The 24,989-nt window shown below is 36.4% G+C and overlaps 1 protein-coding gene across 2 annotated transcripts in view; it reads left to right on the top strand.

Annotated features, from left to right (window-relative positions):
* FMN2 (formin 2) overlaps nucleotides 1–24,989 on the top strand; it is a 403,023-nt gene that overhangs the window by 295,804 nt on the left and 82,230 nt on the right. For both annotated transcript variants that reach the window (XM_033196220.1, XM_033196221.1), the window contains one exon: nucleotides 23,024–23,075. In XM_033196220.1, coding sequence (XP_033052111.1) covers nucleotides 23,024–23,075 — 52 coding nt within the window. The remainder of the gene's footprint in view (nucleotides 1–23,023; nucleotides 23,076–24,989) is intronic.

Below are 24,989 nucleotides of genomic sequence, written 5' to 3'. Positions count from 1 at the left end.
GCCGCCTTCTAAGATTATTTTTCTTCTTTCTCAAGTCCACCCTTGAAAAGTTGCTTGGGTGGGAACTCCGGATTGTCAATTCTGATTTTGTCTGTGTGAACGTATCTTTATATCAAGCCTGTTTTTTAGCGATAGATTTGCTCATTATAAAATTCTGGGTTCAAAGTAAATTCCTTTCACCGCCTGGAGGCCTCTGATTTCTCTATTCCCTTGTTGCATTGACAACTCTACTTGGGTCCAATTTTTGCTGCTTTGTTTCTAATCTAAATTTTCCCTCAGGATCTTTTATGTTTTTCTGTTTCTCTATATGTTTGTTTTGGCTAATCATCAGCAGACACTACCAACCAAAACCATTTTAAAATAAATCCTTGCCTTGCATGTTAGGATCACACATTGGGCGTTTGGGGCCTAATGCAATGTGGTTGCCCATGAGGGGTAAGGGATTCTTATGTGAGAGGCTTTCCCCTTCCCACAGAGCCACTGGTGAGGTGGATGCATTTCCTTAATGCCTAATTTAGTGGGGTGATTCTTTTCAGTTTCTTCTTTTAAGATGTCTCTGTGGTTATATAGGATGATTCGAGGCCTCTTCAACATTTTCCCATATGGCCCTTAAAACTAAAGTTCTAGGTTGCCGGGTTTAGTGATGCCCCGGGGAAGTGCTGGCTTACACCTCTTGTTTTTATGGCCTCAGAGAATTTTCCTGATTTTCTATCCAACTCAGCCATGCATTCAATATTACTTTACCCCAGCTTTTTTGTGTTCTTTGTTCTGAAGCTTTTTGATATTGTTGAAATTAGAAGTCTATCTTGTTTTTTTCAATTAAAATATATTTAAAATAGTTGTACGTTAGTAAAATGACTTCATAGTATTTCACTATATGCACCCAAACGTATTTGCTCATTTCTCCACTTACCAACCTTTTTTCTATAACATTGCTTTCGAAAGCAAAAGATTATAGTAAAAACATGTGTGGAGGTTTCACAATTAACATTTGGTACTGTACTGTCCGAAACGTTGAGCTGCTGGGTCAAAAGCAGTATTAGCCTTATTCTTGATGCCTCCTTTTCTCCTATGCCCTTGCTATCCTTGCTTTCCTTACCTCATCATTGTTAAGTCCTATGGCTTTACTCATATGTGTCCACTCCACTCTAATCCCATTGCATCAACCTATCTCAGCCCCAAATCCTCACTTTTTTTCCTTAGGCTGACCATTTCCTAACAGGTCTCCTTTTTCCTCATCACTGCCATTCTGTTACCGTATAATCACCAACAACCTGATAGTAACCTTCAGTCTTCTGGAAAAGATTGAATCACGTTAGTATAATAAATTGTTAAAGTGTGTGACTACTCATTACAATTATGTATGTTTAAAATATAGAGCTAATATATTTTAAACTACATAAAATATCTAAAATGTATATTTATTTAGTTATTTATTTTTGGGAGAAGGAGTCTTGCTCTATTGCCCAGGCTGGAATACAGTGGCAGAATCTCGACTCACTGCAACCTCCACCTCCTGGGTTCAAGCATTCTCCTGCCTCAGCCTCCTGAGTAGCTGGGATTATAGGCACATGCCACCATGTCCAGCTAATTTTTTTTTTTTTTTTTTGGTAGAGACGAGGTTTCACCATGTTGGCCAAACTGTTCTTGAACTTCTGACCTCAAGTAATACTCCCGCCTTGGCCTCCCAAAGTGTTGAGATTACAGTCGTGAGCCACTGCACCTGACCTAAAGTGTATTTTTAAAATATACCTTATTTGCCCTTCATGTTAGATAATACAAAATTAATTGCATATATTTTCATGGTGAAGTCTAAGCTTTTGAAACTTCCTTAGGTTCTGGGTACTTGGATAGGTTCCTCCATGATGAAAAATCCTGACCAAATGATTATGTTCTTGTAGCTGAACCTCAATTACATTCTTTAGTGACTGACGTGAATCTTCCGGTTTTTTTTGAAGTCAGCCGAGTTCAAGACTAGCACTTTAAAAATTTTAAATTTTGTTAAAGCAATTCTGGTATAATAAAACCCAAGGGTCCATTTGTATGGCTACCTAAGAAATACCAACGTGTTGATTCAGAAGTAAATAGTCAGAAGATATTAAATTGCACCATTTAAAATTATGATGTTTTCTGGTTAATGTCTAAAATCTGTCAGTTTATTAATTTTCTGCTTGATGCATGTTCTGACTACATGTTACTCGGGCATTTGGATCATTAGGGAAATAAGAGTTGAGTGTGTTTGTTGTAGGTTGTCTATGGTCCTGAGTCTACTCTGAAGATAAGCAACACTTGTGAGGCAGAGATGTGTCACACAGTGGAGGGCTTTGGTGTAATTACCCCTCTCTGTTGTGCATGAATAAAATCTAAGCGAAACATTGCTAAACCATGTTAACTTATGAGAAAGGTCAGCCAGGCGTGGTGGCTCACACCTGTAATCCCAGCATTCTGGGAAGCCATGGTGGGTGGATCACCTGAGGTCAGGAGTTTGAGACCAGCCTGACCAACATGGTGAAACCCCATCTGTATTAAAAATACAAAAATTAGCTGGGCATGGTAGTGGGTACCTGTAATCCCAGCTACTTGGGAGGCTAAGATAGGAGAATTGTTTGAACCTGGGAGGCAGAGGTTGCAGTGAGCCGAGATCGTGCCATTTCACTCTAGCCTGGGTGGCAGAGAGAGACTCCATCTCAAAAAACAAACAAACAAAAACTTATGAGAAAAGTCATCTAACTCATATGGCAAATGGTCTCATTTCATGTGCCAAATCTGACAGATTGATACTGGCTTAATGGAGCTGTGTTTTGAGGATAAATCTTAGATTTTACCTGAATTCTTGGGCTTGAAAGAGCAGCATGAGTAATTAGTGATTTCTGAAATATGATAGGGAAGAATTGAGTAGTAACAAGTATTTTTCCTCCAATGATTTCTTATTTTTTTTCTTTATAAAGTGCTTATATTTTTACAGGTGGAATACATTATATATTTTGTATATATTTATTAGATATACTTTGTTTATATATAAGAAATAGGTATAAAATCTATAGAGATGTATTGTATATTAAAGGAAAACCAAACCTAAATCACTTTTGGAGGAAGAATTTCTATTTTTTTAAGGCGGTTTTGAAAGCTTGTAGACAGGCATCCCTTGGAGATATTACAGTTTTGGTTCCAGACCACCACAGTAAAGCAATAAAGCAAGTCACATGCATTTTAGGATTTCCCAGTGCATATAACAGTTACATTTATGCTATACTGTACTCTATTAAGTGTGCAGTAGCATTATACATTTAAAAATGATGTACATACCTTAATTTTAAAATATTTTTTAAAATGCTAACAGCCAGGCGCTGTGACTCATGCCTGTAATCCCAGCACTCTGGGAGGCCGAGGCGGACAAATCACAAGGTCAGGAATACAAGAGCAGCCTGACCAACATGGTGAAACCTCGCCTCTACTAAAAAAACAAAAATTAGCCCGGCGTGGTGGTACACGCCTGTAATCCCAGCTACTCAGGAGGCTGAAGCAGGAGAATCGCTTGAACCCAGGAGGCGCGGGGGGGGCAGTGAGCCGAGATCTCGCCACTGCACTCCAACCTGGGTGACAGAGTGAGACTCTAGCTCAAAATAAATAAATAAATAATAATAATAAAATGCTAACAATCATCTTAGCCTTCAGCAAGTTGGGATCTTTTTGCTGGTGGAGGGTCTTGCTTCCACGTCGATGGCTGCTTGCTGACAGGGCAGAGTGGTGTTTGCTGAATCTTGGGGTAGCTGTGGCAGTTTCTGAAAATGAGGCAAAAATGAAGTTTGCTGAAGCAATTGATTCTTCTTTCACTAAATATTTCTATGTTGCGTGAAATGCCATTTGAGAGCATTTTACCCACAGTAGAACTTCTTTCAAAATTTGAATCAATCCTCCCAAACCCCACTGCTGCTTTATCAACTAAATTTAATGTTCTAAATCTTTTCTTGTCGTTTCAACAATGTTCACAGCATCTTTAACACGAGTAGATTCCATCTCAAGAAATGACTTCCTTTGATCATTCAGAAAAAGCAACTCCTCATCCGTTCAAATTTTATCATGAGCAATTTTATCACGAGCAATTTTATCATGAGCAATTTGCCACAATTTGGTCACATCCGCAGGCTCCACTTCTAATTCTAATTTTCTTGCTGTTTCCACCATTTCTGCAGTTCTTGCCTCTGCTGAAGACTTGAGCCCCTGCAAGTCATCTGTGAGGTTTGGAATCCACTTCTTCCAAACTTCTGTTAATGTTGATATTTTGAACTTTTCTCATAAGTCAAGAATGTTCTTAATGGCATCTAGAATGATGAATCCTTTTAGATGGTTTTCAATTGATTTTGCTTGGATCCACCAGAGGAATCAATCACTACCTGCGACAGCTATAGCCTTATCAAATATAGTTCTTAAATAGTAAGACTTCAAAGTTAGAATCACCCCTTGATCTAAATAGAAGTTGCATTAGCAGGCATGAAAACAAAATGAATCTTCTTGTATTAAAAACATCTCCATCAGAGCTTTTGGGTGCCCAGGTTCATGGTCAATGAGCTGTAATATTTTGAAAAGAATCTGTTTTCTGAGTAGTAGGTCTCAGCAGTGGGCCTAAAACACTCAATAAACCATGCTGTAAACAGATGTACTGTCATCCAGGCTTTGTTCTTCCATTTATAGAGCACAGGCAAAGTAGATTTAGCATAATTCTTATAGGCTCCAGGATTTTTGAAATGATCAATCAGCACTCACTTCTACTGAAAGTCACTAGCTGCCTTAGCCCCTATGAAGAAATTCAGCCTGTCCTTTGAAGTTTTGAAGCAGGCATTGACTTCTCTCTAGCTATGAAACTCCGGGATGGCATCTGCTTCTTGTTTTACCTACACTGAAAATCTGTTGTAGTGTAGCCACCTTCTTCAATGATCTTACCTAGATCTTCTGGATAACTTGCCGCAGCTTCTCCCTCAGCACTTGGTACTTCACCTTGCACTTTTATGTGGTGGAGACAGCTTCTTTCTCTAAACTTCATGAACTGACCTCTATTGGCTTCAAGCTTTTCTTCTATAGCTTCCTCACCTCTCTTAGTCTTCATACAATTGAAGAGAACTAGGGCCTTGCTCTGGACAAGGCACTGGCTTAAGAGAATGTTGTGACTGGTATAATCTAATCGGACCACTAAAAATGTTTCCATCAACAGTAATGTTGCTTTTGCTTTCTTGTCATTCATTTCTTTACTGAAGTAGCACTTTAAACTTCCCTCAATAGCTTTTCCTTTGTATTAACAACTTGTCTGTCTCAAGCAAGAGAACTAGTTTTCATTCTCTCTCCACTTTGGACATGCCTAACTCACTAAGCTTAATTATTTCTGACTTTTGATTTAAAGTGACACATATATAACTCTTTTTTTTCACCTAAACACTTAGAGGCCTGTAGGGTTATTAATTGTAGGATTATTAATTATTGCATGGTTATTAATTGGCCTAATTTCAACACTGTTGTATCTCAGGGAATACGGAGGCTGAGAAGAGGAAAAGAGATGATAAACAGCCTTTTGGTGAAGAAGTGAGAACACACACAATATTTATTGATTGTTTGCCATCTTATGTGGGCGTAGTTTGTGGTGCCCCAAAACAATTTTAATAAATACATCAAAGCTCACTGATCACAGATCAACATAACAGACAAAATAATAATGGGAAAGTTTGAAATACGGTGAGAATTACCAAAGTGATATGACAAAGTAAGCACATGATGTTGTAAAAGTGGTGCCAATAGTCATTCGACCACAGTTGCCACAGATCTTCAGTTTGTAAAAAGACAAACAAAATAAAAATAAAACAAAAATTATCTACAAAACTCAGTAAAGCAAAGCAAAGCAAAATAAAAACAGGTGTACCTGCAATAAGATGTTATAGCTGCAACACAGAAGATGGTTAGAAGGCATACTTGATGGATCTCATAAAATTCATTTTTATTAACAAAGCAATGCATTTAGGAATATTTGTTGCTGTAATCATCAAACAAAATATTTACCTTTTTGAACTTTCCTACTCCCATCCATTTCCCAGCATGAAACTTCAGAGGCATTCTTAACTCTGGATTCTCTCTCATATGTCCTTCTACTTTCTATCCACATTATCATAACAGTTCCTCAATTGATATGTCTGTCTCCAGCCTCCATTCCCTCCAGTTCATTCCCCAGCTACAAGGGCGACCTGTCAGGTTTTCAGGGTTTTGTATAAATGTCTCTATTGCTTTGATATTGTTGTGTAATATGTCTTTACTGATTTTCTTTCTAATTTATTGATCAGTTAGTAAGAAGGCTGTAATCTCTAGTTACAACTTTCGATTGTCTATTTTTTCTGTTTTATCAGTTGGGAATTTTGTCTTTCTTTCGTTTTATTTTTGTTAGTTTTTGCATTATGTATTTTGAAGTTCTGTTTTTGGATACAAACATAGTTAGAACTGTTATATCTTCTTTTTGAATTGATCCCTTTATCATTATGTATTGTTTCTCCTTTTTTCCTGATAACATATCTTGTTCTGAGGTCTAATTTGTCTATTTTTAATACAGCTACTTCAGCTTTATTATGGCTAGTGTTTACATAATATACCATTTTATCCTTTTACTTTTAACCTAATTGTGCATTTATATTTTAAGTGAATTTCTTTTTCTAGAGAGCATAAAGTTGAGTCTTATTTTTCTGATCCAGCCAAACAATCTCTGGCTTTTAATTGGGGGCATTTAGAACATTTACATTTAATATAGTAATGATAGGGTTGAGTTTAACTTTTGATCTTTATATTTGTTTACTATTTGTTTCATCTATTGTTTTCCTTCTTTTTTTCTTTCCCCTTTTTCTTATCGATTAGTATTTTTTAATATAATGAGCCCTTCATATCTGTGGGTTCTGCATCTGTGGATTCGGTCAACTGCAGATCAAAAAACTTCAAGAAAAAAAGGATGTTTGTACCTGTAGAATGTGTATAGACTTATTTTCTTGTCAGTCTTCTCCAAACAATACAGCATAACAACTGTTTACATAGTATTTATATTACATAACATTTACATTATTACAGAGATAATTTAAAGTATATGTGAGGATGTGTGTAGATTATATGCAAATACTATATCATTTTATGTAAGGGACTTTAGCATCCATGGATTTTGGTATCTGTGGGATACCATAGATGAACTAGTCTTCCAAGGATATTGAAGGTCAACTATATCTCATCTTATTTCCACCTTTGGCTTATATGCTGTACATCTTTGTTTAATATTTTCAGTGGTCACTCTAGTGTTGTGCCCCTTTAATTTATCACAGTCTATCTTCAAATAGTATTATACAACCTCACAGGTGATGTAAGAACTCTCCAACAGTATACTTTCATTCTCCCTTCTGTTATTTGTGCTGTTATTGTCATATATTTTACGTCTACCTACGATATAACCAAAACAATATATTGCTCCTACTTGCATTTAAGTCATCATCTTAAAAAATTTTTTAAATGACAAAATTGTGTTTTTTATTCATCCTCATGATTAGCATTTCTGGTTTATTTCACTCATTTGCATAGATCCAGCTTTTCATTAGGTATCATTTTTATTCTGCCTGAATAACTTCCTTAACATTTCTCATTATGTAGATGTGCAGGTGGAAAATTTTATTTAGCCATTGCTTTCTTGAAATCATTTATTTCCCATTTTTGAGAGAGATTCTTACTGAATGTAGAATTCTCAGTTAACAGGTTTTTTTTTTCTTTCTGCAGTTAAGATATTGTTCTTTTGTCTTGTGTTTGAATAGTTTCTGACAAGGAATCTATATTAGTTTTCCATTAGTGCTGTAACAAATTACCACAAACTTCATAGCTTAAAACAATACGAATTTATTGTCTTGTAATTCTTCAGGTCAGAAACTCAAAATGGACAAAAATTATATTAGCAGTGCTGTGTTCCTTTTGGAGTATCTAGGGCATACATTTCTTTGCTTTTGTTTAGATTCTAGAAGCTGCCCACATTCCTTGGTTTATGGCTTCCAGCTGTCTTCCAACCTAGCCATAGCTGGTTGAGGTTTCCTTGTTTCCTTGTGATGTGTTGCTCTGATGCTAATGCTCCTACCTTTCTCTTTGACTTGCAAGGACTCAGTGATTGCATTGGGCCAACGAGGTATAATACAAGATGAACTTCTCATTTTAAGGTCAGCTGATTAGCAACCTTAATTCCATATGCAATTTTAATTCCCCCTTAATTTATTATATTCCCATGTCATATAATATGTTTACAGCTGGGATTAATAAATTAATTCTCCCTAAATTTATTATATTATATTCCCATGTAATATAACATATTCACAACTGGGGATTGGGACATGGACATTTTTAGAGGGCCATTATTCTGCCTACCACAAAGTCGTTGGTAATTTATATTTTTGTTGCTTGTTATAAAATGTGTCTCGCCACTCTCCTAAACTCTGGTTTTTAAATTTTACCTCTATTGCTGGTTTATAGGATTTTATAGGATTTTTATTATGATATGCATTGGTATGTGTGTTTTTCTCTCTTTTCTCTTTTCTTTTCTTTTTTTTTTTTAAGACAGGATTTCACCTTTGTTGCCCAGGCTGGAGTGCAATGGCATGATCTTGGCTCACTGCAACCTCTGCCTCCCAAGTATAAGTGATTCTCCTGCCTCAGCCTCCCAAGTAACTGGGATTACAAGTGCCCACCACCACACCCAGCTGTTTTTTGTATTTTTAGTAGAGACAGGGTTTCACCATGTTGGCCAGGCTGGTCTTGAACTCCTGACCTCAGGTGATCCACCCACCTCGACCTTCCAAAGTGCTGGAATTACAGGCATGAGCCACCACACCCGGCTGTGTTTTTCTCTCTCTTGAGGTTAACTGAGCTCTTGGTTTTAGGAGTTTATGGTGTGTATCAAATTGGGAAAACTTTTGACCCTTATTCCTTCAGTGATTTTTCTGTCTCCATCTCTCGTTTTGTTCTGGGACTACAATGACACATAACGCTAGAATGTTTACTGCTGTCACAAGGTCATCAAGATTCTGCTGTCCTTTCAGTCTTTTCCTTTGTGTGCTTCAGTTGGAATAGATCCAAATTTTACATCTTCAAGTTTATTGTTATTTTCTTCTACAGTGTCTAATCTTATGTGATTTCCATTCAGTGGGCGTTTTATTTCAGATACTATATTTTTCACTTTACAAGTTCCACTGAGTTCTTTTTTTTATATCTTCCATTTTCTTCTCATTATGTTCATGTTTTTCTTTAATATTTGAGGGTGGTTACAAAAACTCCATTAGTATTAATATCCTTATTTGCTGGTTCATCTTCTGTCATTCCTGGGTCTCTGTCTATTGACTTAAAGAATGTGATTGCACTTTCCTGATACTTGGTTGGTCTAGTAATTTTTTTATTAAGTGCTAGACACTTGGTAGGTCTAATAATATTTTTATTAAGTGCTAGACACTATGCACATTATATTGTTGGGTGTCTAGGTTTTGTGCATTTCTTTAGAGTATTTGGCTTTGTTTAGGCAGATAATTTAAACAACATGTGACTCAGTTGATCCCTTTAAGGCTTGTTTTTAAGCTTTGCTTAGGCTAGTCTGGGGCATCCTTCATGCCAGTGATAATTCAGTCTTACTAATAATTTATCTCCCCCACTGAGTTCTCCAAGACCATTCTGTCTCATGTGATCAGTGACAGCTCTCCACTCTGGCTCTTTAGACATCGAACATCTTTTGGCCCTGTAAAAGCTTTGGGAATTGTTTAGCTTATATTTTCTTGGTGGTTCTTTGCTTTTACTTGTATAATTTTACTGCATAAATGTGCCGTTTAATACCCAGCTAAAATTTAGAAAGCTTAATGCAGATTTTTGACCCTTCTTTTCTGAAAAGTATTTCTTCTCTGGAACTCTGTTCCTCATCTTTTAGTCATGTCAGCCTACCTAGACTTCTATCTGTATTTCCTCAACTCAGCAAAACTGATTGGCTTATTTGGGATCTCCTTTCTAGCATCTATGATTTAAAAATTGCCTTTAGACAGAAATCTACAAAGAATGAAGGACACCGTGGAGATCGGATTCCTATGCTGCTTATTTTTCAGTGTATGAAAACAGTTTCATGTATTATATCCATTTTTCTAGTTAATTACAGCAGGAGTGTAAGTTTGGTTCGTTTCAGTTAAGTCCAGAAGTGGAACTTAATTGAAGTTCCATTTCAACTAAGTTGATAAACGATCAACAAAACAAAAAGTTGGTTCTTTGAAATGATAAACAAAATAGATAGACCACTAGCTAGATTAACCAAGGAAAAAAAGTGGAAATATTTTTCCACTAGTTTAAATTTAACACAATTCGTCAGTTCAACAGGATTTCATTATCCAAAATATATATCCACCCAGCAGCAAAGCACCCAGATTCATTTAAAAAAACATACTACTAGACCTAAGAGAAGAAATAGACAGCAATAGAGTAATTCAGAGACACTTCAATACCCCATTGGCAACATTAGTCAGATTATAAAGGCAGAAAAGCAACAAAAGAACTCTGGGCTTAAACTGGACTCTAGACCAAATGGAAAGACATTTATTTATAGAATATTCTACTTCATATCAACAGAACATATATTTTTTATCATCTGTACATGAAACATTCTCCAAAATTGACCATGTGCTTAGCCATAAAGCAAGTTTTAATGATTTTTTAAATGAAAATAATATCAAGTATCTTCTCAGAAAAAAATAAAATAAAATTGAAAATCAACACCAGGAGGAACTCTCAAAACTACACAAGTATGTGGGAATTAAACAACTTGCTCCTACAAAACCTTTGAGTAAACAACAAAATTAAGGTAGAAATCAAAAGGTTTTTTGAAGTGAATGAAACTAGATACAACCGCTACTGGGTGCATATATATTTTGGATAATTAAATCCTGTTGAACTGGTGAATTGTGTTAAATTTAAACTAGTGGAAAAATATTTGCACTTTTTTTCCTTGGTCAATACCAAAACTTCTGGGATGCAGCAAAACAGTGCTAAGAGGAACGTTTATAGCATTAAATGCCTGCTTAAAAAAAGACAGAATGATCTCAAGTTAACAATGTAACATTGCACGTCAAGGAGCTAGAAAAGCAAGAGCAAACCAAATTCAAAGCTAGTTAAAAAAAAAAAAAAGGAAGAAAGAAAAAATGAAATGTCTACGATCAGAGCAAAACTAAATGAGATTGAGACCAAAAAAAAATGATGAAGGATCAACAAAACAAAAAGTTAGTTCTTTGAAATGACAAACAAAATAGATAGACCACTACTAGCTAGATTAACCAAGGAAAAAAGATTAAAATAAGCACAATCAGAAATGATAAAGTTGACAACACAAACTGATACCAAAGAAATACAAAAGTCATCAGAGACTATTATGAGCATCTCTATGCTCCCAACCTAGAAAACTTAGAGGAAATGGATAAACTCCTGGAAGCATACAACCTCCCAAGATTGAACCATGAAGAAGTAGAAAATCCAAAACAGACCAATAACAAGTAATGAAATTGAGTCAGTAATTTAAAAAACAAAAATCTCTAAACAAAAATAAGCCCAGAACAAGACAGATTAACAGCCAGATTTTACCAGACATACAAAGAGCTGGGACCAAGCATACTGAAACTATTCAAAAAAATGAAGGAGGAGGTATTCCTTTGTAACTCATTCATGAGAACAGTATGACCCTGATACCGGAATCAGGCAAGAACACAACAACAACAACAGAAAACACACACACATACACACACACACACACAGAGGAATATCTCTGATGAACATAGATGCAGAAATTCTCAAGAAAATACTAGCAAACCAAATCCAACAGCACATCAAAAAGATAATATTATACATCACCATCAAGTGGGTTCTATTTTAGGAATGCAAGGATGGTTTAACATATGTGTTTCAATAAATAATTTACCACACAAAGAGATTTTAAAAACCATATGATCATCTTATTTCTTTTTTTGACATGTCTCACTCTGTTGCCCAGGCTGGAGTGCAGTGGTTAGGTCTCAGCTCACTGCAGCCTCCACCTCACAGGTTCAAGAGATTCTCCTGCCTCAGCCTTCTGAGTAGCTGGGATTGCAGGAACGTGCCACCATGCCCAGCTAATTTTTGTATTTTTAGTAGATACGGGATTTCTCCATGTTTTCCAGGCTGGTCTTGAACTCCTGACCTCAGGTGATCTGCCTGCCTGGGTCTCCCAAAGTGTTGGGATTACAGGCATGAGCCACTGCACCTGGCCAATCATAATAGATGCAGAAAAGGCATTCAGTAAAATCCAACATTGCTTCATGATAAAAACCCTCAACAAAGTAGACATTGAAGGAACATATCTCAAAATAGGAGCCATATATAACAGACTCCCAGCCAACATCATACAGAATGGGGAAAAGATAAAAGCATTTTCCCTGAGAACTGGAGCAAGACAAGGATGCCTGCTCTCACCACTCCTAATCAACATAGTGCTGGAAGTCATAGCCAAAGCAATCAAGCAAGAAAAAGAAATGAAAGGCATTCAAATTGGAAAAGAAGAAGTCAAATTATCTCTGCTCACTGATGACATGATCTTCTAAACCTAGAAAACCCTAAAGATCCCTCCAAAAGATACCTAGACCTAATAAATGACTTCAGCAAAATTTCATGATACAAAATAAATGTATAAAAATAAGTATCAGTTCTGTACACCACTACCATTCAAACTAAGACCAAATCAATAACTTAGTCCCACTTACAATGGCCATACACAAAAGTGAAATACCTATGAATATTTAACTCAGGAAGTGAAAGATCTCTGCAAGGAGAACTATAAAACACTGATGAAAGAAATTGTGTAGATGGCACAAACAAATGAAAAAACATTCTGAGCTCATGGATCAGAAGAATCAACATCATTAAAATACTGTCCAGGCTTGTAATTCCATCACTTTGGGAGGCTGAGGTGGGCAGATCACCTGAGGTCAGGAGTTTGAGACCAGCCTGACCAACCTGGTGAAACCCCATCTCTACTAAAAATACAAAAATTAACCAGGTGTGGTGGTGGCTGCCTGTAATCTCAGCTACTCGGGAGCCTGAGGCAGGAGAATTGCCTGAACCCACAAGGCGGAAGTTGCAGTGAACCAAGATCGTGCCACTGCACTCCAGCCTGGGTGACACAGTGAGACTCCATCTCAAAAAAAAAAAAAAAAAAAAATACTGTTCGAAGCAATCTTCAAAATTGCAGAAGTGCAATTCCTATCAAATTACCAACATAATTTTTCACAGAATTAGAAAAAACAATCCTAAAATTCATATGGTACCAAAACTGAGCCTGAATAACCAAAGTAATCTTAAATAAAAAGAAAAAAAAAAGCAGACATCACGTTTTGTGGCTTCAAATTGTACTATAAGACTATAGTAACCCAAACTGCATGGTACTGGTACAAAATTAGACGCAATAGATCAATAGAACAGAATAGAGCACCAAGAAGCAAAGCCACATGTGTAAAACCAACCAATCTTAAAGCTGACAGAAATAAATAATGGGTAAAGGACACTGTATGCAATAAATGGTGCTAGGACAATTGGATAATCATATGTAAAACAATGAAACTGGACCCCAATCTCTCACCATATACAAAAATTTACTCAAGATGGACCAAAGACTTAAATGGAAGACCTGAAACTGTAAAAATGCTCAAAGAAAACCTAGGAACAATTCTTCTGGACATTGGCCTAGGCAAAGAATTTATGACAAAGGCCTCAAAAGCAAATGCAACAGAATGAAAAATAGATAAATGGAACTTAATTAAATGAAAACGCTTCTGCACAGCAGAAGAGATATCAACAGAGTAAACAGACAACCTACAGAGTGGGAGAAAATACTTGCAAATTATGCTCCTGAAAATGAATTCGTGTCAAGAATCCAGAAGGAACTCAAACAACTCAACAAGAAGAAGCTAATCCCATTAAAAAGTTGGCAAAGGATATAAACAGACATTTCTCAAAGAAGACATATAAGTAGGCAACAAATACATGAAAAACTGCTGAACATTCTTAGTCATCAGTGAAATGCAAATTAAAATCACAATGGAATACCATCTTTCAACAGTTAGAATGGCAGCTATTAGCAAGCCAAAAACAGCAGAGGTAGACATGGATGTGTGGAAAAGGGAATAGTTATTTACTGTTGATACGTAAATTAGTACAACCTCCACAAAAAACAGTATGGGGATTCCTCAAATAACTGAAAGGAGAACTACCAGAAATCAACCCCGTTACTTGGTGTCTACCCAAAAGAGAAGAAATCACTGTGTAGAAAAGACACCTGCATTCATATGTTTGACAGCACTATTCTCAGTGACAAAGTCATGGAATCAACCTGTGTCCATCAACAGCATCATAACAGATGACAGAAATACATATTTTTTCTTTATATATGGAACACTACCATATTATATATACTACCATATATATATATGGAATACTACTCAGTCTTAAAAAAGAATAAAATTGTGTCCTTTACAGCAACATGGATGCAGCTGAAGGCTATTATCCTAAGTGTATTAACATGCAAACTGAAAATTAAATGCTACAAATTCTCACTTTTAAGTGGGAGCTAAATAATGGGTGCACATGGACATAAAGATGGAAACAATAGACCTGGAATCTCCAAAGGCGGGAAGAGGAAGAGGAGGGAAGGGTCAAAAAACTACCTATTGAATCTATGTTTATTATTTGGGTGATAGATTCAGTAGAAGCCCAAACCTCAGCATATGTGATATATCCATGTAACAAACCTGCATATATACCCCCCGAATCTAAAATAATAATTTTTTTTTTTTTTTTTTTTTTTTTTTTTTTTTGAGACGGAGTCTCGCAGTCGCCCAGGCTGGAGTGCAGTGGCCGGATCTCAGCTCACTGCAAGCTCCGCCTCCCGGGTTTACGCCATTCTCCTGCCTCAGCCTCCCGAGTAGCTGGGACTGCAGGCGCCCGCCAACTCGCCCGGCTAGTTTTTTCTATTTTTTAGTAGAGACGGGGTTTCGCCGTGTTAGCCAGGATGGTCTCGATCTCCTGACCTCGCGATCCACCCGTCTCGGCCTCCCAAAGTGCTGGGATTACAGGCTTGAGCCACCGCGCCCGGCCTAAAATAATAATTTTTAAAAGAAAGAAATATATTCTAGGCAAAAATCAAATCAAATCAAATGAACACAATTCAGTCTCCTTTGCTTTGCCTGTTGTATGATCACACCATGAGAGGCTGGATCTGCCTCTGCATGGCATTTTTGCCAGCTCTTTTCCTTTGTATTTCCAGTTTTGTCTCCTTTATCTTTCGTCTTGACGTCTCGAACTCTGGTGCAACTTTGCTTCTGTGTCTTTTTTCCTACTGTTCATTATTTACCCGCTCCGGTCTCTGATCCTTTTTCTACTTGACTAACTTGTTAATCATTTTAGTCCCAACTCCCATGCATTGCCTTTGTCTTTTCCTTATTGACTTCTCTCTCGACAGGCAAATGGATGTTTCACTTAACTGTACTCATAGCTAATTTGCCAGTGTTAAGACTTTGGAGTCAGACTCCATGAGTTTGAATCCTGTCTCCTTTATTTAATGTTTCTGGAATCTTAATCAAGTTTTTTAATCACTAATTTCCTGATTTTAAGTGGGAGTAATTATAAACCCTTTCTTATAGAGTTTATTATCTTGGGTTATTATATGTAAAGAATTAGAATAGTAATATCAACATCATTCCATATTAACATTCCCATTTAAACATCTCTATAACATCTACATGTATGATTATTTGTCTCTCTCTCGATCTACCATTTTCTTGAAGGAAAAAACTATGTAATATTACCTGCATATGAGTCCCTAACAAAGCTAGACATTCAAATGTTGGCTGAAATATTGTAATGTTAAATTATGTGGCTTTTGTCTCTAGGACTGGAATACCCTAGGCTTTAAGCATTGTTTTGGCAAGTAAGATTAGGAAGAAAAGAAACACACCAGAAGTTTTTTTGGCTTTCTGATTTTTATTTCCAGCAGTTTTGTGTTTCGATAGTTTGAATCCCTAAATTGGAATTAATTGATACTGCTTTCAATATGGAAAGCTCAGCCCTAATGCATGTATTTGCATATTTTTAGTTAAAGGCTCAATGAAGTTTTCATTTTATCTGAAGGATTTTTATTTAAGTTCAGCCTGGTATTAGTAAGTGTACGCTTCATTTATATTCTTCAATAGGGTAGTTGTCTCTTAGCAAAGAAAAAGGAAAGGAATTGGCCCAAGGCATGTCTTTATTTCTATGCTACATTAGTGAAAGTCTGGGAGAGATTTGCTTATCCTGTAGGTAGAGTAATACATAGATTTGGGTATGATTTGATATAAAAATTTAGTTCGAGTCAGCAATTTTCTAGTAGGAAAATTGTTCCAGCTTCTTTATACTGTCTACTGTACTGTCTAGCTCAGCTCATGGATGCATATTATGTTTTCCCATGTCTTTTCTACTTTGGCTTTAAAACGAAGATTTGGAGAGAAATATCACTGAGGACCACTTCAATACCTACATCAGGCTGGGTGATAATAGCGCACTGCTTTCCTATATTTTAGGTTTGGCCAGTAGCCACGTATATAAAATGTTTAAAGTATGTGTCATTTTCTATTATGTATATGTCCTTGAGTTTTTAATAACTAGCCCCCATACATCTATATTTTACGTACAAAGTTGAAATAACCCTCAGTATTAAATAAAAGGTAGCTGTGAATTATTGCAAAGGTCAAGTTGTCATTTTATGCCTCAGGTGCTCTCTTTCTTCTTCCTAGGAGTGTTCCACAGCATTGTTTTATTGTCCTAAGAACCTGCGCAGCATAGAGGAGGAAGGTGCATTGGGACTTAGCCATTTCTCTTGCTAAGGAAAGATATTCTGAAAGTCATACACTGTGACATGTATGAACTACTTAAATTTACCTGACTTTTAGTTCATCGTCAAAAGGAAAAGTATGTCAAAAATCTCAAAACTAAAGCAATGTATCTTCAGTGAAATGACAGCTTTAAATGACTCAGAGGAAAGGCACTGCATGTGTCTAAAAAATATCCCATACTGGCTGCACTTAAAAGCAACTGGAATGCACATTCATAGCTAATTATAAACAAAAACTAGTTAACACTTTAAATAAAAAGGAAAAATAGCAAAAAGATTTAGAGCCTAGACAAGCACATGAAAGGGTTCTGAGTTGCCTTCCATCTGATATTACTCAAATGCAACTGTGTCTCCAATTACCTGGGAATATGTGGTATTCCCTCATGAAAGCTCAAGATCAGAAAGGGCGTCCATTTCGTGTCTTTGCTCGCTCATAGCCATTTGGAACACGTTCAGCAGAAATATTTCACATTGCAAAAGAGTCTGGAGCCAGACAGCGACTACAGACACTAATCACTGAGTCAAAATAGTAACTTAGTAGGACAGCAGCCACCAGAAAGTATTAGTGGAGGTAGAGATTTGGAGTCAGATACATTAGTGCCGTTGGAGAAGACCTCACCTAATAAAAAAGTTCTGTAACAGAACCATTAAATCACTATTTTTAATCAGTTGCATGTTCAGTGGCACAGGACTGTCTAAGCCAATGGTCTCTTTGGTAGGATCAAATCTAAAAGGTAATCTTATGCCCTTAACTCTAAAATAAATAGATGGAAAGAAAAGTAACCAAATAAATAAAAGCTGCCTCTTAAAACATTTGATGTTTCTTTTGTTGTATGGTTCCAACGAGAGGCTTTCTCTGCCTCAAATTGCAGATCTCTATCATTTGAGATTTGGGGGTTGGGCAAAAGGGAAAACATCATCACTAAAATAATAGGTACAGCAAGTGATCAGCTTCCCGAAGGAGCTGCAATTTTAGGTCTATTCAAGTAAGAGTTACTGGTATTCTCTGAATATTGTCGTTATAAACCACTTTTCATTGTTGCCTTTTTTCTTAAACTACATCATCCTGTTCCTTTCCTCCAGTGTCAGTGGAGGATTGATTGCTTTATTTTACTATCACTCTACTCCGCTATTAATTCTGTTTTCAGTATACTCTCAGAACATTTTTCTTGGCAGTGGATCTCAAACATCAAGCTATGAATAATTACGCACAGTATGTTTGGAATAAAGAGGTGAGCTTTAGAAGAGGATTAAATTTTTTTAAAAAATCATTCTATCTTTTAGATTTCATCAGGTTCTCACTAAATTCACCTAAAGTATTATCTTATCCCTTGTAGCAATTTTATTTACTGCTGTGTCTTTAAAAAGTAGGGAGGGGAGTAAGGAGCTATTAATCTCTGTGCTTCTACTGTAGGCATTGGACTTCTCCATTCTATGCCAATTAAAACAACTTCACACACAAATTAAGTAGAAGTAAAATCTATTAAATATATTTTAAAGCAATCCCGTGGTTTTATAAAGGTCTTGGCCATAATTTCTCTGTTGCTGTAAAGAGGCAACCTTATTTTAGCAAAGTATATTTTTAATTCAACATCTGGATTCTGTATAGAAAAATTAACAAGGAAATATGTGAGATTCCTACAATGGAAGACTTTTCACATATTGCAAGCAATGCATCTCCATCCTACTTTATAGTAATACTGATGTGGGCATAAAGGAAAGACAGGAAGAGGATGACTAGATACCAGGTGATTTATACATTATCTTATTAAATCATGAAACAACTCAGTGAAAAAGAAATTGTTACCCTGCTTTAATGATGAATAAAAGTTATTACATCAAAGAAGCGACTATTCAAATTTATTAAAATCTACTGCAATTCAATGGCTGCATTACAATTCAAACCCAGGTTTACCTGACTAAAGCTCATGTTCTAGCTCCCAACACTGGACCTTGTGGGATCTGAAGATGAGAGGCAGAGTGGGAGAAAGACCTTGCAAAGTGTAAGCATTTACAAAAAAGTGTAGCTTTTATGGTACAAGGTAGAGGAGAGGTGATTGCTCTCAGAGATCTGGGACGCCCTTGGGTGGTGATGTCCATTAGGCATCATAAAAACGCTTCTGTCAAAAGTGGTCTTTGGGAGGCTGAGGTGGGCGGATCACCTGAGGTCAGGAGTTCAAGACCAGCCTGACCAATATGATGAAACCCCATCTCTACTAAAACTAGAAAAATTAGCCTGCTGTGGTGGCATGTGCCTGTAATCCCACATACTTGTGAGGCTGAGACAGGAGAATCGCTTGAACTGGGGAGGTGGTGGTTGCAGTGAGCCAAGATCACGCCATTGCACTCTATCCCAGGCAACAAGAGCAAAACTCTGTGTCAAAAAAAAAAAAAAAAAAAAGTGATCAGGCATTGCTGGGCAACAGTAGCACAGAAAGCTCAGTGATTTGATAACAATATGAAGATCACCAACGAAGCCTTGTGCCTATTTGTCTATTTTGAATGCTGCTTTAGCTACCCTATAATTATCTTGATGATGAATGACCAGAAATTTGCCATCCTGATCATTTGAATCATGTCAAAAGAAATGAAGTGTCTAAAGAGTTGGGAAATTAATCTTGTAGTAGAAAATTGAAATCTTTTTTATCTCTTTTATGCAATTCACTTGGCATACTTTATTAAAATGAAGTTTATTAATAGTTGATTATCACTACATAAGAAACTGCTGCTAAAAGTTACACTGGCTTTCAAAACTCTGCAAAACCATTTATGCCATTAGAAATTATCTGAAAATAATTTTTGTACTTTTAGAAAACAATACACTAGGAAATCAAATAACAATAAGTTGTTGCAAATAGAAAATCACCTCATTTTCTGTGTTACCTTCAGCAAAGTCATGTTTGAAAGTCTGTGCATGTAGCAATGGTGGTACACAGCCTATCAGAGTTGTTTCTCAAACTGAAAGGCACAGCTGGTCTGATTGGGGTCACTGCATGTAATTAGCTTGCTTGCTTCATGAATGAATGGCAGATGTATTTTATTCCAAATGATATCTTAATTTTCACTGATTAAATTACATTTTATTTTGGTTTGGAAGGTTTGCCCTCACCATGTAAAGCAACCATGTCCTGCAGTTGTCACTAAGTTAACCCCATAAGTATGTTTAAAAGAATTGTTGTCCAAGCATGGTGGTTCATGCCTGTAATCTCAACACTTTGAGAGGCCAAGACGGAAGGATTGCTTGAGCCTCGGAGTTTGAGACCACCCTGGGCAACGTAGCAAGACCTCCATCTCTACAAAAAATAGATTGAACAATTTAGCCAGGCGTGTTGGCACACACTGTAATCCCAGCTACTTGGAAGGCTGAAGCAGGAGGATTACAGGAGGAATTGCAGCTTGCCGTGAGCCATGGTTGTACCACTGCACTCCAGCCTGGGTGACAAAGTGTGACCCTGGCTCAAAAAAATATATATATATTGTGACAATAAAATATTGATGATGCATATATGCAAGCAGCATGTTGGAAAAACGGTATCTCTGTTTTTCCATAAAATGGAATTGCACCCCAATTTTTCAGAAAGTTTTTCCTAAGATTGGTACACAAAGGAAATGTGTTCCGTTCCTTGAATTATTGGCTCTACATCAGGAATTGAAATGTGTGCTCTAACGTTCTTGCTCTGATCTTCCATGTGACTGTTTATCGAAGCTGATTACAGTTTGAATACACAAATCCCTTTAGCTTCAAAATTATGTAAAATAATGGATAATAGAGCATTTTAAGAGATTGTTTCTTATTGCAATTTGTCTTTCTGATTGTGATAATGGCTATTAGGTTTGATAAGAAAGTCTGGCTTTATGTTTTGTTCCCTCAATAAGAATCAGTCTTCTGTCGAATTGGATTAAAGTTTTTGTTTCAGCCCAACTTGCTCACGCAACGAAGCAAGAGCTGTTTGGGTGAACATCAAGAGAGGTCATTATGAACAAATAAAACTTACTTTATTCCACTAAACACAATTGAAAAGCTTATGCTTTTTGAAAAGCTGTATGTGTTTTTCTTTATTGAATATAACATTGGAATATAATAAATTATTAGTTGACTGACTCAGTTAAACATTATATATGATATCACTTTAAGAATGATGAGATCTTCAGGTCCAGAATTTTCAAAGGTTGTGTATCTATTAAGTTTCTACTGATTATTGGAGTCACCATGCTAAGTATTTTGTACATGTTAACAGATGCATCTGCCTAAAGTCACAGAGATAATTTAAATGGCAAAATCAGGAATCGAATACAGATCTCTGGCATCTTGTTCTACAGTAGTGTGTTTTTAAGTGTCATAAATCATTTACTTTAATCTTCTAAAATAGTCTAGAAATTCCTTCTTCTAGTCTGCCTTAATCTCTGTACTTTGCAAAGAAAAAGCAAAGATATGTGAGGGCAATTGGAAAAATACCCTTCCTGAAAATAGTATGCATTGTAGTGCTTTTGTTACTTCGCCTAAACAAACTTTATGTATTCCTAGAATTGTTTCTGGAAGCAAATCATCTTTTGTGCAGGGCATCTCAGAGCAGATTTTTATAAAACATTATGTTCACGCTGGAGCTTTTCAAAGTAAAATCATAGAATATTCATTCTCTTTTTTAATATAGTTATCAATTGACCTGTAAGTTTATACAAACAATCTGGTGTACAAAAAGGGAAAGGAAAGAAGGAAAAAAATATCTGCTGCTACCTGAAATGATCCCTGTTAAATCCTGAAAATCCTGGCAAAGAGTGGCAACATGACACTGGGTTATGACTTTGCAGATACCATGCAAACCTTTGAAAGAACACTGTCTTGAGGTTGTAAAACATGAACTAGCCTAAGCTGTTCTATTGTGTTGTAAGTAGTGATAGAGACACTAACAGTTTCCAAGTGACCGTGGGTTTTATTTCATGCACAGTTCCCGTTTTTTATCACCAATTTGCCCTGCTCCACTATGTCTCCTAAGTTCTCCAAATGGCCCCACATGTGACCCAAAGAGGAATGATAATAAAAACACAACTTCTTCTTTCACTAGTCCCAGGGTTTATTTTTTACATTTTAATTTTTTTTTGTCCTGTTGCTCAGTGATTTTCAAACTGTGGGTCACAAACCATTAGTGAGTCATGAAATCAATTTAGCAGGTCCCAACAAATGTTTTAAAATCTAATAGATAGACTAAAAATATCAAAGAGCGATGCATGAAGTAAGAGTATCTTCAAAACTTTCATGTCAAACATATATTAATATGTATGGAGGTGTAGGGAAATGGGTGGAGGTAAAGTAATACATAATTCCTAGAATGCTTACTTGTCCAAAAAAAAAAAAAAAAAAAATGAAGTCACAGCCATACTTTAAGTGATGGAGTTCCTACGTTATTTTAAGCAATTTGGAATACTGATTTAATCTCCTCAAATTTGACCTTTGGGTTTGTAGCAGATCCCAATTCTTTATTTTTAAATAAAAATGATAGCAAGCAAATGGATATATTAGCACATTCCCCTTTTTCAGAACAGACCATGATCTATTCACCTGTGGTCTGGTATGAACTACTGAAATGAGTTCAAAATTCTTAACATAACTGAGGAATGTCACATACCATTTCTGTTTAGGCGTTTTTTGTTTTTGTTTTTGTTTTTTTTTTTTTTTTGACGTAGTGTTTACGCCTTTGCTTGAGGGAATTATTTTCAACTAATTGTTGGCATTTAAACACTGACACATCTAATATAAATATAAAGCTAGTGTTTTCTTTTCTCAGGTTAATGTGACTGCATTAAAGAAAGTTTTTCAGAATCCAAAATTTTTGATTAGATAATATGTCTTGCCTGTGTCAATGTAATAAGATCCACTTAATTAAAATTAAGTAGAATCATTTAAATCATGTATCTATGACATCCATAGATTTGAAATAAGCTTCTGGTTGTAGTACAATAGAATTAATCATGAAAATAAGTTATGTTATTTAGGGCAGATGTTGCTTGAAACAGTGTAACAGCTTATCACTTATCTCATATACTTTTATTTTCTTGCACTTTCAGCCAAAATTGACCAAGAGGCAGAGGAAAATTCACTGACAGAGACTCATAAATGGTGAGAAATTACTTTATTTCCTCCCAGAATAGGCTTATAACATGCTAAGTGTATTTCATCTCAAGGAACCAATTATTAGTTACATTTTAATTTCCAAGCATAAAACAAAAAGACATCTAATAAAACAGTGTACTCTAAATCCACAGTGGATTTCTGAATTTTTGTTACTCTGGGTAACATATAATTCTGTTAAATACCAAATTATTGTGACTAGCTTAGCACCTTCTCTTTTACATGGGATTTAGAACTATGGAAATACACAAAAGAATGAAGATAGCAAGAACCTGTTTCAGAGTTCGGATAATTTTTAAAAACTATGTAATTTCCGTATTCAAAAGTGAAGTCTAAGTAGGGAGCAATGAGCTTTCCTTGGATGCACCTTCATTTCCAGAATGGAGACTTGCAATTATGGGTAAACATAGAAAAGTATCTCAGAAATCTCCCTGCTTCTCTGCCTCCATTTTCTCTTCTCCTCCCATCTCTCTATATCCGCCAGGGTTCTCTAGAAAGAAAGGACAAACTGGTGATACAGATATAAACCCCCCCCCACCCCACACACACACACACAGGCTACCTCATTTTATTGCACTTCTCTTTGTTGTGCTTTGCAGATAATTGTATTTTTTTCCCCACAAATTGAAGGTTTGTGGCAACTCTGCTTCTAGTGAGCCTATCAGTGCCATGTTTCCAACAGCATGTGCACACCTCATGTCTCTGTGTTACATTTTGTTAATTCTTGTAATATTTCAAACTTTTTATTTTTATTATCTGTTACCATAGGTGATCTGTGATCAGTGATCCTTTATGTTACTATTGTAATTGTTCTGGGACACCATGACCTGACCCATATAAGATGGTAAATGTAGTAGAAAAATATTGTATGTTCTAACTGTTCCACCAACCAGCTGTTCCCTTGCCTCTCCCCTCTCCTCAGGCCTCCATATTCCCTGAGACACAACGGTATTGAAATTAGGTCAATTAATTACCCAACAGTGGCCTCTAAGTATTCAAGTGAAAGAGTCACACATCTCTCACTTTAAAACAAAATCTAGAAATGGTTAACTTAATGAGGAAGGTATATCCAAAACCGAGATATGCCCAAAGCTAGACCTCTAGTGCCAAACTGTTGCCAAGTTATGAATGCAAAGAAAAAGCTCTTGAAGGAAATTAAAAGTCTATTTCAATGAACACATGAATGATAAGAAAGCAAAACAGCATTCTTGCTGCTATGGGGAAAGTTTTAGTGGTCTAAATAGAAGATCAAACCAGCCACAATAGTCTGTTACCAAAATGCCAGGGGTTTGGTTTAGGACAGCTACTTGCCACACAGAAAGCCAGTCACTGAGATCAGTATTGCCAGGGAAGAAGGCTTTAATGGGGTGCTGCAGCCAAGGCGATGGGAGCTCAGTCTCAAATCCATCTCCCTGACTGACTAAAATTAGGGATTTATATAGCAGGGAAGAAATGTCACCATGTATGGGAGAGTAGGAATTCGGGAGGGGTAAGGAAGAGGAGGTAGTCAGCAGCAAGCAACTAGTGTGTTAGGCAATCACAGTGGGTGAAGGGTCGGCATCTCATTGTCCAGATGCAGTGATCTGGTGAGTTTCAGTTCCTTGACACTATGTTGGAAGCCTGATGGTTGGTTTCCTGAGAAAGGAACTCAAAAAAGACAAATGTAACTTTCTCAAGTTTCAAAACTGTGAGGGTCAGTTTCTATGTTTATTCAAATTAAATCATAAACATCAGTGCTATGGGACCATTGAACCTGTTTCAATTCCCTTAAACCAAAGCCTAATCCAGAGCAAGGCCCTAATGCTCTTCAATTCTATGAAGGGTGAAATAGGTGAGGAAACTAGAGAGGAAAAGTTTGAGGCCAGTAGAAGTGGGGTCATGAAGTTTAAGGAAAGAAGCTTT

This window comes from Trachypithecus francoisi, unplaced genomic scaffold, assembly GCF_009764315.1.
Source record: "Trachypithecus francoisi isolate TF-2019V2 unplaced genomic scaffold, Tfra_2.0 Lachesis_group5, whole genome shotgun sequence".
In the NCBI taxonomy this organism is placed as follows: Eukaryota; Metazoa; Chordata; class Mammalia; order Primates; family Cercopithecidae; genus Trachypithecus; species Trachypithecus francoisi.
This window is presented reverse-complemented; position numbering and strand designations above follow the sequence as displayed.